The sequence below is a fragment of the Chaetodon trifascialis genome, chromosome 18 (assembly GCF_039877785.1).
Source record: "Chaetodon trifascialis isolate fChaTrf1 chromosome 18, fChaTrf1.hap1, whole genome shotgun sequence".
Taxonomy (NCBI): Eukaryota; Metazoa; Chordata; class Actinopteri; order Chaetodontiformes; family Chaetodontidae; genus Chaetodon; species Chaetodon trifascialis.
The window spans coordinates 10,540,325-10,557,190 of NC_092073.1; the positions used below are offsets into that span (position 1 = coordinate 10,540,325).

General features: G+C 43.5%; 1 protein-coding gene across 1 annotated transcript; it reads left to right on the top strand.

Annotated features, from left to right (window-relative positions):
• Positions 1-109: 109 nt before the first annotated feature.
• Positions 110-16,053, top strand: LOC139346780 (enoyl-CoA hydratase EchA19). Its single transcript, XM_070986057.1, has 7 exons — positions 110-461; positions 1,754-1,924; positions 5,078-5,175; positions 6,057-6,201; positions 13,324-13,473; positions 14,988-15,103; positions 15,178-16,053. The coding sequence occupies exons 1-7, from the start codon at positions 317-319 to the stop codon at positions 15,283-15,285; spliced, it is 933 nt and encodes a 310-aa protein (XP_070842158.1). The 5' UTR covers positions 110-316; the 3' UTR covers positions 15,286-16,053.
• The last annotated feature ends 813 nt before the right edge of the window (positions 16,054-16,866 follow it).

Genomic DNA, 16,866 nt, shown 5'->3' on the forward strand with positions numbered 1-16,866 from the left:
GAAACGGTTGACCTGCAAAGTGGCTCAATGTCGCCCTCTGCTGTACGGCGGTAGTTTTTACCACTGCAATGCACCAACATGTGTCCCAGAACCATGTGTGTGGATTTTTGTTTCAGTGGGGGAGGATAAAAGGGTTGCACCTTAATGTTAAAGTTCTGTTGTAGTTAGGTAGCATAGCATACTTCTTAAGAACTACAATCTGTAATGATATTTTTGTTTCAAGACGTCTCAGTGTCATTTTAAAATGCGATAGGACTTTCTTTGTCGGCTGTTTCATGAGTTAGAGCTTCTAGTGTGTCTTGAGTGAGTGTTAGCAATGGCGCTGAAACATTTTCGGACGCTGACACCAATTTTAGCGGCTTCCTATCAACGTAAAACCTTCGTACAGTCAATAAAGACGAGTATTTCTTTACCAGCAAACTCCTACAGCACTATAAATGGAGGCGAGGACACGGGAACAGGTATGTGTCGAAACATTCAGTAACTTGTTAATGACTGTAGGAGGCAGCAGAGGCCGCCATACTGTCCGCAGGGACACAGCACACCTGTACGACAGCATACTACTGTACGTCCTCAAAGCGATATATCATCAATAACATAATTTAGAGTCAACAAAGGACATGAAAGTTTCAAAGCTTATTAAACACGCTCATAAAACTTCCCGCTGTAGTATAATAAACACATATGGAAGGTTAACTTTCCAGCCTCATCACAACATAAACGCACTCACAGCTCAGTTTCACTCGTCATGTGATTGATGGATCTTTATCAATGCATGTATTGTGACAGGTCATAACAGAAGAAGCACGTGTGTATTCAATCATCACCAAGTAACCTAGTGAGCCAGCATGCACAACACCAAGGCTTTGAAAGTGGTAAACTTGAATGGCACGCGGCCATAGATAATGCTTTGAGGCCCATCTATAGATTTAAATGTGTGCTGTGAATAAAGTCGCTTTCCTAATGAGGGCTGCTCCTATTATTTCCATTTTATGATCAATTGATTAATCAGAAGCAAAATATGATCATGTTTGATGTGTTGTTTTTGCCCCTTTACTTAATAAATGAATATAGCAAATTGGCAGTATAGTTTTTGAGAGCATAGAAATGTATTGTTAACGCACTGAAATGAAACAAACCCCTCTCAGAAACAGTGACACCACTAAAATGTGATCCTTATCCTTATGTGGTTCCTTGCACACACAGCACTCCGTGATAATTTGTCTGGGGTGTAGCAAAGTAGAAAGGGCTGCCTGAGACAAATTGCCTTTTTCTTCCCCGTGCTGCTGCTCCTCACTTCACTGGGTTTTGCTAAGCAGTCCCTTCTCCTTAGAATAGCCTGTGTGAACGAGGTAAATGCATCCAGTAGCTTTGTTTTCTTTGCTGCTCTCTTGGATGCAGTTGCCTCTGGCTGCGGTTGACAGCTGGATTCACTGAGATGACCCCAACAATGTCAGGTCAACTGCCTGCTGCAACCTCAAGCCACAATCACTGGCACACACACACACTTATAAACACACAGTGAGACAGTGTGAGAGCCAAGGCCCTCACCTCAGCCCACGCCATCTCTTTCATTGTTTCGCTGTCTGTTGCTGTTTCTGTTATCAAGTCTGTCCACATAAAACGATTTGCATTCCATCTCTGTCCCTCCTATTGTGGGGTTTAAACTTAATGTCTCTGAGTCGGCCTCTCGCTAAGTGTTGTGGTCCATGTTGGTTTCTGTCTGTGCGTCTTGATCATTCTCTGTCATTAGCTGCGGGACAGACTGTGGTCACAGTGCGCAGGGGGTCTGTGGTTACCGTGGGGATAAACCGCCCTGAGGTGCGCAATGCGGTGAACCAGGAGACGGCGAGGCGTCTGCTCGAAGAGCTTGAGGCCTTCGACAGTGACCCGGACTTGAACGTGGCTGTCCTGCATGGGAAAGGTAAGAGAGCTGTAAGAGATAAAGTGGATGGATGAAAATCTGCTTTCAATTTAGTGTGTTGCTTGTAGGTCCTTCATTTGTGCAGATGTAGAGACATGCCGACATACTACAGAGTGTGAGCCTGATTTTAAATCTTGTACCAGCCATCCCATGCATCAGTCATTTTCCTCTGTGCTCCCTCTTCCTCAATTTAGGCTTCCCTTATTTTGTAATCTCAATAAAAAGTTCTAAGTCAACTAAAAATGAAAACAAAAGTCAACACTGACTTCTGGTTTCACACAGGACTCAAACCCCAATCTCTTAGGTGAAAGTCCTGTGTTAAACTTGTTCCATCCACCACCATCTAGTCCCTACACCTGCATGGACTTTGTCCTTCCTTACACTATGACACCTGACTTCCTCAAGTCTTTCTAACAGAAAACCCTGAAGGCCAGCTTTTCCTATAACAGCCCTAATGGGCTTACAATGCAGACTATCAATTTTCATGTACATACATATACAAATTGAAGATATTTTCATTAAACTCTTTGGTAAGAAAGCCATTAAGTAGATTCAGCAAAACCAAACGATTCCTTTTAAAGAGAAAATGAGGGAATTTGAGACATTCTCTTGGCAAGTTAGAGACATTTTGGCACTTGTACAAAATGATAATTTTATATGTCAAAATGTATTTTATAACTTCCTAACTCTTTAGCCCTTTATTATTAATTTGTATACAATATTGAAAAACCAGAAAGGGAGAACATTCTTTTCATCCTCCCTCAGCCCTTCACCTCTTCCTCTCCTCGTCCTCAGCGCTCGACCTACCTTCTCTCCTCCACCTTCTTCCTGTGCATCTTTTTTTCCAGCCTTTGCTCCATGGAGTCCTTAGATGTAGCTGACATGCTGAGGTGACCAGACTAGTGCTCACACAGAAAACACACACACACACACACCTGTGAGGTGGCCTGCACTGTGTCAACTGCCCAAAGCCAGAATCATGCCATTGCTCCTAAAACCTCTAAAAATAATCATCACACTCACTGAATGAACTCCTTCCCTCTGTGGAAATAATGTCTTCAACCTGGATCAACCTGTCTGCTGTATAAAGTGCTCTGTGGCCTCAAGAGACACAAGTATATACTTTGTTTGGTACTTGTGAGGTTGGAGGCTCTCCAGATGTCGGCTGCTGAGTGCCACTAGTCTCAGCTGTGAAAGAAAACGGTGTGTGTTAGAGAGTAATTAGCTCGTGGTAAATGGGTTAGCAAGGAGCAGCACAGTAGGTCGTTCCAGCTAAAGTGGCTCTTCTTTGATTCCCACAATGTCTGTAATGTGCTTTTAATCGTCCCACCACACATTCCTGTCAGCAGGTTGTCCCGCATCGCTGCTCCACTGTGACAGGACGACTGACCTTCAGTGGCGATCAGCAGCCTGTGTGTGTTATGAGGTGAAGAGCAGGGTGGTTCTAGTTTGGATGTAGTATATCTGGAAACATAAGGAATCCATTTTGCTCAAATTAGCGCCAACACGATCACTCTCTCAGCTCTCACTTTTCAGTGTCGACAGGTTTTTTTTTTTTTTTTTTTTTTGCTTGTAAAATTAAGAGTAATTGCTTTCCGCAGGTTTTGAGTAAGCTGGCACATATTTGGAGTGTTTGGGATTCGGGTTTCTGTAGGCGTTTGTGGTCAGGAACAATCTAGATGTCAACCCAGCCGTGTCACTGCAGGCACATGTGAACTGAGATGAAGCCACTTTTAATGTCTGTAAATCCTCATAAATCCCATTAAAACACGTACAGTCCTAAAATTTGTGTTTTTGATGGTATCATCGTGTGACAAACTTTGTTTATGGTCAGTTCAGTCTGTTCAAATGACATTGAGACAGCATGCAAAATAACAGGACACTGAAAATGAAGCAGCTAAACGGACTTCAGCTGTCATTAATTTAGCGAATTCCATTTGTGGTTTTCCAACCATAATATGTCAGAATCTCTCTGGTGAAAAAGCTCTGTTATATTGAAACAGCAAAGGGTCTTTAAATGCATGCTTGCTTGTGTGTTTGTTTGACTAGTGGTTCCCAATGTTTTTGGCGTGTATCCCCTTTAATTGATGCAAAAGTGGTAAAATTTTCTTGTAATTCACAAGGGAAAAATGCAAAAAATTAGAGGAACAACTAAATCTCAAGCTATTTTGTGCAGCATGTCATATTTGTTTCTGCTTCACTTCCTTATTAATCATTTTGCCACCACTCAGATTCATCTTGTGACCCCTGCAGGACTGACATGACCGTCTACATACTTCTAATCAAATTGTGTACTTTCTGCAGAGGAAAACTATTTACAGTGTGCTCAGCATGGAGAAAATGTGGTTTTCTTTTCATGATTTGGGTGAAATTATCCCTTAAGGCCTCAGCTTAGTCTCCCAATCATCGCTCTTCTCTCGTAGCAGCGTCTGTGGTATCACTGCACAGCTTATTTTCAAGTCCTGGAATGAGTTCACGTCTAACTGTTTATCTCTCAAATAATAAGTAAATAGAATATCGCTCTGTCTGTTCGACCTCTCGGCTCACTACCTAAACCTCCTCTAAGAGTCTTAATAATGCGTTACCCTCCTCCAGGAATGGACCAGATCTGCATAACTTTTTTTTCCTACAAGGACAAAAGATTTTAGGGAGCTCCGTCACGTCGCTGCTCCCATAAACAGCATGACGCACTGTTTTTCTATAATTGCCCTGCGCTGACCCACAGCTGTAATCAAAGCTCCCAGTTGATGGGTGTTGCTGGCACATGTGTTTGTTATAATCATTTTCATTACAGTTACATTAAGGAGAGAGGAGGATTTTACGAGTCCCTGCCTGAGCCTGTGACATAGTGTTTGTAGGCCTCTTGGGCAATGTTGTAATTACCACATGAATCCAACGGAAGGGGCTGTGGTCGGAGTATGTTAGTCTTCCATTAATGAGGATATTGTGTCATGCATGATCTGTGACTATGTATTGGATTTGGGCTCTTTAGGGAAGAGAAGCATTTGTGTGCCAGCCAGCCCAAAGCAAGCTGCTATCCAAATTGCAGCCCTCGGACTCCAGCTCAACTTGTTGTTTTTTTCATCCTCATCATTTTCCCTTCCTCTCTGACTTTCCAGCTGCCATACTTTGTAATTTTGTGGTCTCCTCCAGGAGGGAATTTCTGCGCTGGTTATGATCTGAAAGAGCTGGCCAATCACACAGCCTCCCTCAAATTGGAGCAAGATGTCACCAAGGGTCCCGGTCCGATGGTGAGCTCTGTTTGGGGTGTGTGTGTGTGTATGTGTGCGTGTGCTGGTGAGGGTTATATCTATGTTTCCTCATGGTCTTAATGGAAAGCTAAAGGTTTCCACCAAAATATAAAACCAGAAGATGTGGTCTGTAGTGATTGTGAGTATTTTTTAAAGATTTGGGAAGACAGGTAGTGGTGAAGATTAAGGGAAGGATGTTGAATCACAGAAATGCCTCAGTAACTACAGTTGGCACTCTGCTATCACTTGTTTATTCTTTATTCTTTGATGGATTCCCATTAGCCTCCGCCAAGTGGTTGTTAGTCGTCCTGGGGTAAGAAAGCCAAGTATAAAGATCAAAAAAATCAAACGAAATAACTCTACAGAGAAAACAACAAACAAAAGGAACCCAGAATAGAAACAAAAACAAAAAAATACTTCACAAAGAATAAGATCATAACAGAAATGAAGCACTGTAAGCTCTAAAAACTGCAGCCTGCGTAGAATGTGTTTGGATTGCATGTTAACTCTTTGGGATTGAGTGGACCTCCTGTGAGGAAAATTATAGCACTGCATCTCTTACAGAATACGCAGGGCTTCATTTGTTCTGTAGAAGCCAGAACCTGGATCATTTGTTCCTCCTTTGTTTGACCAGTTTTAGAAAGAAATGTAGAAATATCATCCAGAACACTGTTAGGAGATAAACCACGGCAATCAGAGAGGCAAAAAAGCCTGAAATGGATAGCGGAAATATGCATTCAGACAGACATGCTTCATATATACCGTACAGTAAATATGTTCTGCAGGAGGCATTGTTGCTGCCTTTCGTTCCTTCTCTGTTGATTTCACTGTGTTTATGTTCTGTGTGGGTTTTGATGTACTAATCTGGTTGTGCCCCCCAGGGTCCGTCCCGCTTGGAGCTGTCGAAGCCGCTGATAGCAGCAGTCAGTGGGTACGCTGTGGCGGGAGGGCTGGAGCTGGCTCTGCTGGCAGATCTGAGAGTGGTGGAGGAGAGCGCCGTCATGGGGGTGTTCTGTCGCAGGTTTGGTACGTCTGACACCTCGTGCTACAGCTGTCTTTACTGCTACTACTGTGCTAGGTTGCACTGCACTTCTACCAGCAGTGGTGGTGCGAGGACAGTGCTACTGCATCTGTTTAAAAATGCCACTAATGTTACTGCTGCTGGAGCTTTTTAACTTTTATTCAAGGTAGCTTCACTGAGAATCTGGGGGTTTAGAGCCTTAAGGCCAGTGGTGGTAATGAGGGAGGTGGGAGTACTTCTCTTCACTTTCTCCACGTGGGTTTATCTTGCGGGTCCAGAGATTGTATTGTAGTATTACCTTCACTACTTCCACTACACCTGGTGCCATGCCATTATACGACGGCACATTATTCTGGTTCACTGCATTATTTTTTCCCATCCGTATGACACAATGACCTTCCTCTACTCTGCCTCTGATTGGCTCTGACCCAGACATTTTTTTTCTCAGCCTAGCTGTAACCAAGCAGCGACCGCTAGCCAGTCAGAGACATTGGGAGGGTCTTTTTGGACGTTTTTCAAACTGTTGGGGTTTTGACATAACAGGCTGATCGGCAGCCCCCCTACAGCGATCACCCCTCCCTGCTACTAGTATAATCTCAGCTAGTGCTCATGTCGTAGCTTCCATTTGACTCATCCTCTGTGAGTATAGCTCCAGATACTGTGACTGCTGCTTTTTGATGTTCCTGATTGAAGAGCCAGGGGTCTTATATGCAGCAGACCATCTCTCTTCCCTCTTTTACTGTTCTTCTGTCTGTCCATGAAAGTGTCCTTGTTTTTCTTTGCATCCAAGCATGCATCATTTGTCTCCTAATGCCAGGAAGTCGACGGCGTTTTCTATTTTTCAACTCTGTTACTCTGTCCTCTGTTATCACCCCAGCCTCCTCTTGTTTGTGCGTGACGGCGGAGTCATGGTGCGATAACACCACTGACGGTGACCTTTTGGCATCACAGCCAGAGTCTGCTGGGCAGTGTTGATAAGTAGGAGAGGAAGCAACCGACTGCCAGGTTTCCACTGCGGGGCCAAACAGGGCTTACATATTATTTATGTCACACAGTTTCCTCATAAACAACATTTTCCTTTTTTGGCGTCTCGTAGCTCACTGGCACAGTTTGCCCGCTGACTCAGCTATAGTTTTAAAAGAACAAGTAGTACTTTGGATCTTCTGCTGTAAACACTTTAAGCTAATCCTGATCCCAGCAAGTCATGGTTGGCTTTACTATGTAAAAGTGGCTCGTGTTGGACCGTTGCAGCATCCCTCATATAGCTGTCATTGCTTTAGCCATGCTGCTGGAGGGTTTAAAATACAACCATGGTGTTTATAAATACAACTGTTGTACTATAATTTACTGGCAGTACTAGATTTAGAGTGTAAACATGCAGGGCTTATCATCTCAGGCCTGTAATTTAACAGGAGAGCATCCTGGCAGTGCCCTTGTCTTTGTGTCTGTCCGACTGTCCGTCCTCCCAGACTGTCTGGTGGCGAGTCTGCAGTGCCAAGCCACACTCCAGTCTCTCTGCACTGTTACTTTTCACTTAAAGAGCTGTTTTAACATCATTATTGCAGATGTTGAATTGCTTTGAAATCATATATCTGATAGCTAAACGTAATTAATTACTAATATTTAAAAAACACCACAGTTTATTGTCAGTTCAGTGTTGTCCACTGTTAGCATTCAAATTGAAGCACAGGCATTGCAAAGAGGAAAAGTAGGAAAACAGCTGAAGACAGAGGTTCAGATTAGGGGAGACAGGAGAAAGTAATGCCAGGGTTCTAATTTTAATAATGGATTATCAGTGCATCTCTGAACACAAACTGCTTTCAACAGATTCAAAACTCTCCGTCTGGAGGGATGATATTAATCTGACGCCTGCACTCAAACCTCTTCCATCAGCTCACAACTATGTTTGGGAGGCAGAAATGAGCATTACTGCGGTTTTGAGACACTAAGTTGCACATTTCCTCCCAGCACTTAATTCTCTGCCTCTTGATTGCCACATATCTTCAAGGCTTGTTTGTCAACACATTTGCCTCATTTCCCCCAGCTTAATTGAAACCACTGTGGTTTTTCATTCAGATGTGCATTTAGCAGAGTGATTACTACTTTGACTGCTGGTTTTCAGCATTTTTGTACCCGTACTTGGCATAGTTGAATGCTGCACAGCCAACATCTTCACCCTTTTGGGCCTGTAGTTGGTGTAGTTGAAATCCTGGTGTGGGCGAGGGGACGTTCACAACATTTAATGGGCTTGCATTCCACATGAGGCTTAAGTTTCGAAAAACAGACGTGACTGTGGATAAAGACAGAGCAGCATGCGTTTAAACTTAAGTTATATTACCAACATTAAACAATTGAGAACCAAACTTCCCTGCCCATTGACATCAAACGCAGCACTGTTCTGTGGGACGCACAGTTTATTTAAAGATTCGGTGTTTCTTACCGATTATTTCCTTTTAATGGTTGAATTCTGTAACCGTTTTGGGGTCGGGTGCAGATGGCAGCAGCAGCCGGAGGGAATCCCTGGTGGCTTTGGAGTCGAAAAACCCTCAGAGTCTTGCTGCACCACTCTGATGTGGGCCAATGGCAACCATAAGGATCTGACAGCTTTCTGGCACGTGATTGGCTGCCGAACCTGTGGCTTCCTGTCTGGGGCCCCTCTACCCCGCCGAGGAGGAAATGAGAAGGAGGAGATGGTTGCGTCACAGGGGTCTGGTATTAGTGTCTACTGCTCATTGAATGTTGAGAGACCTGAATGAAAAACCACCGTGCTTACTTAATTCCCTGATGTTATTTTGGTTTCTTAAACCAGAGGAACATCACAAAGCAAAAAAAAAAAGCTGGCACCGGAAAAGGAAACTTAAAATAGTTCAGTAGTGCTTCATTCAAGGAGTTTTCTTTAAATGGTGAGGCTGAAATCAGGCAGGCATGGAGGTTGTTAGGATAGTGCTCCTGATTTTCCTGTTGAAAATGGAGACCGCTGAGTGGAGACCCCTCAGACACCAGTCAGCCAGGTCCGTCCATCCCTTCCTCTTCTTCCCAGTTTTAAGTCCTCTCTCATACCTGGACGAGGGACCAACAAAGAGTGCCAGAGAAGAAGAAGCCACATGTTGAATCGAAGTCAAACCTCGGTCCAAAGCTGACATAACATCGGCCAATTCAAACACCCGCTCGGCGAGCTTGAAGCTGAGTGACATAGTCCAGTGATTACATCATCTCGCCTCAAAACCGGCACTGCTTTCGAAACTTCAGGTTTCTTTTCCATAAAGAGTGAATGGACGCAGCAGTTGTGTGCAGGGGCAGAAATCGATTTAAGTGGATGAATTTAGGAAAATAGTGGGCATCACTTTGCACAGTTACAAATAGCTTCAGATTAATCTAAAGACGATGGCACTGTCTTTATAAATGTTAAGCTTTGTACCTCAAATTCAGTGACTTTTTCGCAGATGGGCTTTGTAATAGGATCTGATCACGTTCATACTTTCATGTGATCTCGCGCTTCCTCTGCCGTTTTCATTGTTGAAGGCCCTGTTTGCAGCCTTGGTGGTCTCACATAATGGTGCCCCACCAGCTAAAGAAGACGCAGCCCTGGTATTAACTCTGTGCCCGAAATACTTGAAATCAAGTTCCCTGCGTGGCACCCATCTTTGACCCAGCCCAAAGGGAGCTATTTTCCTCCATTCCCAGCGAGTATTTCAAAGCGAGCCTCCAATTGAAGGCTTGCTCTTTTCCCTCTGTCCATTTAGGCTACCGTTGTCCGGAAATTGTTAATCCACATCAAACTTAATCGCATTACCCTCATGGGAGGCCATTGTGCTGGGTCTTACTTTGATGTGGCGAGGATGCCAGCAGCACCAGCAGCAAACCAGAACACTGCAGTGTGTGGCGCTTCACACTCTGTTCACAGGTTATTAGCAGCTGTAGACGCTGGATGTGATGTCCCATGGAGTGTGGTCTCCTCTTGTCAGACTTGGTCCCACTATCAGGGACAAAAATGGTGGCTTTTCTGTCCACAAGGAGTTCAGGGGTCAGCTATAGATCAGTGGTTTTGTAGCTGTTAGGGATTAAATTTCTTCATCTGACATTTCAGCAGAGTGACAGGTGGGCTTGAACCCAGCTCCATTTATCTGATTAATACAAAGTTGATCAATACGAGTTATAGGAGGTAAGTGCTCAGTATCATTAATAAATGTGTTTCAAACATTACTCAAAGTAAATGTGCTGAAAAATATAATGAAATAAATGGTCTTTTAAAATCTTAAAGTCTTTTAAATGGTCTTTTTTAGCAAATGAATGCTGATTGAGAGTGCTACAAATCAAAACACCAAAGTTTTGAAATGCAGCTTTTTGCGATGACTCAAATAGGATTTGGGAAAAGCTGAACTGTGCTGATACCACAGACCAGCACATCATACCCAACTCTGCAACAAGGAGATAAAATTGATTTCTTTTTTTCTTCCAGACTCCTCCGACACGTCAGTCAGATAAGCCGGGATGCAGGAAGAGAACCACCTATCTAGATATTAAACAATAGGCTTTGCTGACTCATGCTCAACCTTGTTAATAACAAGCTGCAGTCTTGACAATGGGCTTATCTGCTTTGAACAAGGCTCATTATGGAATGCCAGCGATGACAAAGCCACACTTCAGTGCTGCGGACGCTGACTGATTATCTCGTATCAGGATCACTGCCAAACATTTTCCTCTATGAAACTTGGAATAAGGGATCAGAAGCCACCGCTCTCCACCTCAGCCGTCTCCTTTAAAGCCAAACATGCCTTTTGAGTTAAAGCTACTTCAAGGAGGTGCTCCCAACCTCCAGGCTCCCATTCATGTGGGACAAAGCACAGATCTGTGTAAATTCCTGCAAACAGGACACATCAGAGACGGGACTATCAGACGGAGAGAGAAGGGTGAGGGTTGGAGGTGCTGGAGACGAGTGCTGTGGATAAGGAGGGAGATCCTTCCGGTTGCTGATAGCAATGGTGCCAACAGCAGCACCAAAGACAGACAGACTGGAGGTCAACCTGGTTCTTTATCTGTCCTTCTTAGAGTGAGGCTCTGTCTTCCTCTGCCTCATTCCACCTCTGTGCGCCTCTTCCTGTTTTCTAGCCAGCCTCTCGTATCTCTGTCATTCATTTTTATTCATCTTTCTGTCTTTTGCTATAAGTAAGGTTGCTGTACACGACCAAGGGAAGATCTTTGCACCAGTCAACCTTCTGTCACTGACTTCCTAAACAGGGGTACATCTATTAGGATTTGATGAAAACTTATTATCAAAATTCAGCTGTAACACTTGGCTATAGATACTGTCAGAGAGCAGAGAAGTATGAAAAGTTAGCTGAAAGTAATAATTAAATGGTTGAAATAATTACCTTAAAGTAAAGGAAACATATGCAAACCACTTTCATATTATGAATAGCAAATATGATTTTAAAATCAATTTAAATTAACACGTTTGGAACGTGATGTGTGCTTGAGTTCATCTTAGACGGCTGTGGGTATACATCAGACATGCAGGTTGGGAGCCACTGCACTATAGGATGGTGCGTGTGTTTCTGTGTGTGTGAACCTGCTGTACAGATGTACTTGTATAGGAATGCGCTTATGCATGTAAGTGTGTGAAGTTACATGTGGTGTAGGACAAATCTCCACGGAGCAAATCCTTGGCTCAGACACTCTCGATTGTTGTCTCAGTCAATATTGAAAAGACCTTGAACCTCACACACACCTGCACTGCAAGAATCTGTGCTATTCTTATCGTTGAGCTCCCAGGAAAGGAATTCAGGCATCAGGTATGTTGCATTTCATTGGCTTGAGGTGCTCGCTGAGCACTGTAATTCACATTTTGGTGTCCTGTAATGAGGGATGACTGAAAATTTGAGTCAAATCTAGTATTTGCAACATCCTCCTCCCCCCACCTAATCACAGTCTCTCGTCTGTCAGAGCGCCACATGTGGTGACTGAACCCAAACCAGGCCCCTGGATTGGTGGCACATGCATTAATGCCGGTATTCCATGTATTCCACCTTCATTCATTTGACTGACATGGGGAAAGAGAGTAACTTGCAGAGTATGAATAGAGTCACAGTATTTCCGCGACTCCCCAAAAAGAATGGCAGAGGAGGGAGGGGAAAAAAAAAAAAACGAGAGCTAGCATGATGATTTGGGGTTATGAAAACATGTCCGACACATGTGCTCCCAATAAGGGGCGGTCAAATAGAATCAGCGACTTGGAGGAATTAGGGAGTTGGGATTGTGGCGTGGAACTTGGGAGCGCCGAACGGTAGAAAGTATGCCAGTTCCAGCTGGTGCTCTTTAGAAATTAGGACAGATGCCAGAAGCTTACTGTACCTTGCAGTGTGCGCTCTCTCTCTGTCTCTCTCCTCTAGTTTCTCTCCTCCCTCCCATCCCTCGTTCTCTCTGGAAGGCTCAGAAATAATGCAAATGTGTCCGGTGAGACTGAGAGTAAGGAGGAGTTTAAGCTTTCATGCACTGGCGGAAAGAAAACAGAGTTACAGTTAAGGAGTAAAATTGTTTAAAAACTTTGTTCCCCTGACAGCTGTAACCTAGATTAATGCCAGCAGAAGAGTATGTGTTTCCAAGTGTTTCTTGGGCTGCTTTCACACAGCTGAGCTGAAGCCAATACACTGGCACACTGGCTTACATTTCCTTTCACCTTTTACAGTTAAATAATCCAAATTATTTGTCCAAAGGCGATTTTAGAAGACCCCCCCCCCTTACTCTGGGTATTTTTTTTACTGGCACAGGAATCTCCAAATGTGATAGATCAGCAGTGCAGTAGGAAGGTGTAGATATTTTCTACCAGACTGCTTTTCAGCGTGTAAGTTAGGGCTGCAACTAATGATTATTTTCAGTCTGTCAGTTTTTTTCGATTTATCAGTGAGACAACATGTGACAAAATTACAAAAAGACTGCCCAAGATGACATCTTCGAAGGACTTGTTTTGTCCAAAACCCAAAGATATTACATTTCCAATAATGTAAAACAGAAAAATAGAGGCAATGCTCACATTTGAGAAAGACAATATTTGGCATGTTTTCTTGATAAAACCGCGTATCACAGTCATACAAGTAGACACATCTTATACTGAACATCTCTTCTTTCAGGAGTTCCCCTCATTGACGGAGGCACAGTGCGGCTCCCCCACCTCATTGGTCTGTCACGAGCCCTCGACCTGATCCTGACTGGACGGCCAATCGGAGCTCAGGAGGCCCTTGCCTATGGAGTAGCTAACAGAGTTGTTCCTGATGGCCAAGGTATTGTCGGTCTTTATCAGTGCTGTGACGTAAAAGTAGCCAGATTTTTCTAAAACGTTGGTAATGACAAAAGAAATTCAGGAAATGATGGTGTGATTAATAAATATGTGATTAAGGGTGGATTTACAGCGTGTTGTAGTTAGCATGATAGGACATTTGATAGCACATGGTAGAGATATAAAGAGCAGGTGTGGGGGAGGCTGGGAGTGCTGCGTCTGTTGGGGGGAAAGTAGAAATCGTTATTCACTGTGAAGACCAGTCCTGTAGACACCACAGAGAAACAGGCCGGTGACCCAGTTTCATTCAGGAAACGTCGTTTTTAAGAGACTGTCTTGTAGGTAAGATCAGACAAAAATTGTATATAATCTAAATTTGTTCCAGTCGATCTGTTTTCTTTATTTGGCTCCAACACCACACTAGAGCCATAACTCAACATTAGCACCGTCCTCTCCTCACTCATTCAAGCAGCAGTCTGAGGATTAAGCTATGCACGCATTTCAATATGGCATTTCCTCTATTATATTAATGCATGAACACTCCGTATCCTTAAATCCCAAAAAAGCCGTTCCATGTGCAAATCTCAGACCCCCTCCCCTCTCTCCTTTAGACGTTAGAAGAAGATTAGCTTAATTCTTTTAGGAAGTTCCTCTTCCCACAGTCAAGCCTCGGCCTAATTGGCCTCTCTGAGGGATGATCACTTAGCGAGGGTTTAACATCAGAAGAAAGCGAAGAAGTAGCAACGCACCAACACATACACGCACACGGGGCATCAAAGTTTGGCATCATGAGGCGTAGTTCTTTCCATAGGACTGATCTGGATGTGGTCCAGCGCTTTCATGTGGGCGAGGAGGCAGAGTGGCATGGGTAAAGCTCATGGAGACACAGCAGCAGGGAAAGGCAGCGCAGAAGGGCTTTGTAATAAGAGAAAGGGTTTTATTTATCTGTTTCACGTACATAAACACAAAACGCATGAAGGAAATGAGCAAGTATGCGCGAGGAAGTGGTAGAAACCACACCCAAAAGACAAACAAAAGGTAAAATACAAACCAATCCATCTTAAATATCAGTGTTCAAGAACCCCGCATGTAAAATAAGTGTAGGATTATAGGACAAGGAGCGATTGCTGTATTTACATGATGAATGGTTTCTTAGTGATCATCATTGTTCCAAATCAAACGTATTTGACAGCAGGCCATTTTAAAGTCTCTTTTTGTATATAGGCAGTGACAGCGCAGAATCCATTAAATGTACATTTTCATTCCACAACAGAGCTGCTGTGACGTTTGATAGAAAACAGACCGTGGGATGTCGAGTTAGCTAAATGTGGACTTGTGAATTATTAGCAAGACAGTATCTAAAACCTTCAGCTAGATCTCAGATACATTGGAAAAGTACTTGGCCATGTAATATAACAGTATGTTAAATATAGATGAATTAAACTATAATAGGTTAAGAAACATGTATGTTGTTCGTCTGTGTCACTGTGTTGCACTGACTTCATGGTGCTGCCACAGCTTTGCAGGTAGCTCTGCAGTTAGCGGAGCAGATCAGCGCCTTCCCTCAGCAGTGTCTGCGGGCCGACCGATCCTCAGCCATATACAGCTGCTACGACGCTCCCTCCTTCACACAGGTACACCTGACGTAGCAAATCTACATATATACAAAAAAGTCATTAACACTTCTAAGTGGTCTTCTTTTGTCCAGGCCATGCAGTATGAGATGGACCACGGAGTTCCTGTCATCCAATCAGAAGCTGTTCCCGGGGCAACCAGGTTCACCGCTGGAATGGGAAGAGGAGGAAAATTCTCCTAGGATTTAGTTTGCAGAGGCGTTGCGAAATGTGATTTTCAGGTGATCTGTTGCATCTCGCTGCGTCCATGTCGGAGGACATACGGTAGATTTCAGATGCTTCAACAATGCTGAACAAACCTCGGCAGTTTTTCTGCTGTTTTGGAATATGCTGCATCAACTTTATATTCATTCGCATCACTGCCCTCATTTCAGAAGCAGATAATAGTGACTTGTAGTTGCATAAAATACAAGAACTAAGTTGACTTTTGCACTAAATTTGCACTAAATTTATACATGGGTGAGAATGTTCACTTTATCCACACTGTTGTAATTTTAGGTGTAATTATCATTGTTTAGGTTTGGTGGCGGTTACAACTGTGAGCGACACACACCAGGAAGATTAAGACACAAAAGTAAACTTAGTCTAATGTATATTTTAGTCACAGTTTGCCGTTGCTGTCCTGAGCCATTTCCCTCCTGACGCTCAGTCCCCAAGCTCCACATTTCATGTAGCGGCGTGTACACAGCTGTTTTCAAATGAAGGCCGTTTGGACTCTGATGGTTGGGAGGGAATGCTGCTCAAAGTATAGACTGGGGCTTTAACTTTCATTTTCTTGATGCAAAACACACACGCACACACACGCACACAAAGCTCTAGTCATCTTCTCCAAAACTAGGTTCAACCCAAGCCGATTAAACCGAACCAATGTGTTGTTTTTCACTTGAACCTCAGCCATTAGTCAGATTTTCCTGTTTGTGAATCATAAATAAATGTGTTGTGTAAATCAGTGATCTTGCACCTTTATTTTTTAATCACTGAGGAGAATCGCTGTGCTATATTTACGCGCTGGGCTATGCAAAGCCATAGGAAGGCTGCGACCACAAAACTAATCCAACACAAAAGCCTAAAAAGGCATCAAAAGCACGAAAACCTGCAGCAGCTCGCCATTGTTCCTTTGACTTGAAAAACACTTGATGACTGGGATAAGACCTGTGTTCGCGTATGTGTGTGAGTGTGACCCAGTACCCTTAGCAATATACTGTAATTATTGCAGAAGATTCAGCACTTTTTGTCAGATCTGTGCCAGGTGTAAGCATTCCTATGGTTTTGGAGCACACTTCCCCTTAATTTTGCGTGTTGGAGCGACGTGTGTGTGTCATACTTGAGAGCACAACACACATACAAGGTTCTCTGTATGTGCGTTGCGTTCTCTTCTGTGACCTTTTAATGCTCTTTAATAAAGATGCCTCCCAGAAAGACTGAAGACGAACTAAAACCAAGATGTATGGTGACGCGTTTGTGTTTGCACATGTGAGTAGAAGAGATAGATACAGACAACGACCTCATTAGGTCTAGGAGGTGTCCTGTCTAGACAGTGTGATGACAGGACACAGAACCTCTGTTTAATGTTTCCTCCTCCTCCCTCTGCTTCCAATTCACCCAGCATACACACACACACATCACCTGCTCTGCCTGCGGGGACACACACACACACATACGCACACTTGCTTAATCTCAAGCAAAATGTTGAGAACATATAGAGGTATTTAAGTGCTTTTTAAAATCATTGTCAGCCCACAGCGAGCAGCTTGCTAATCACT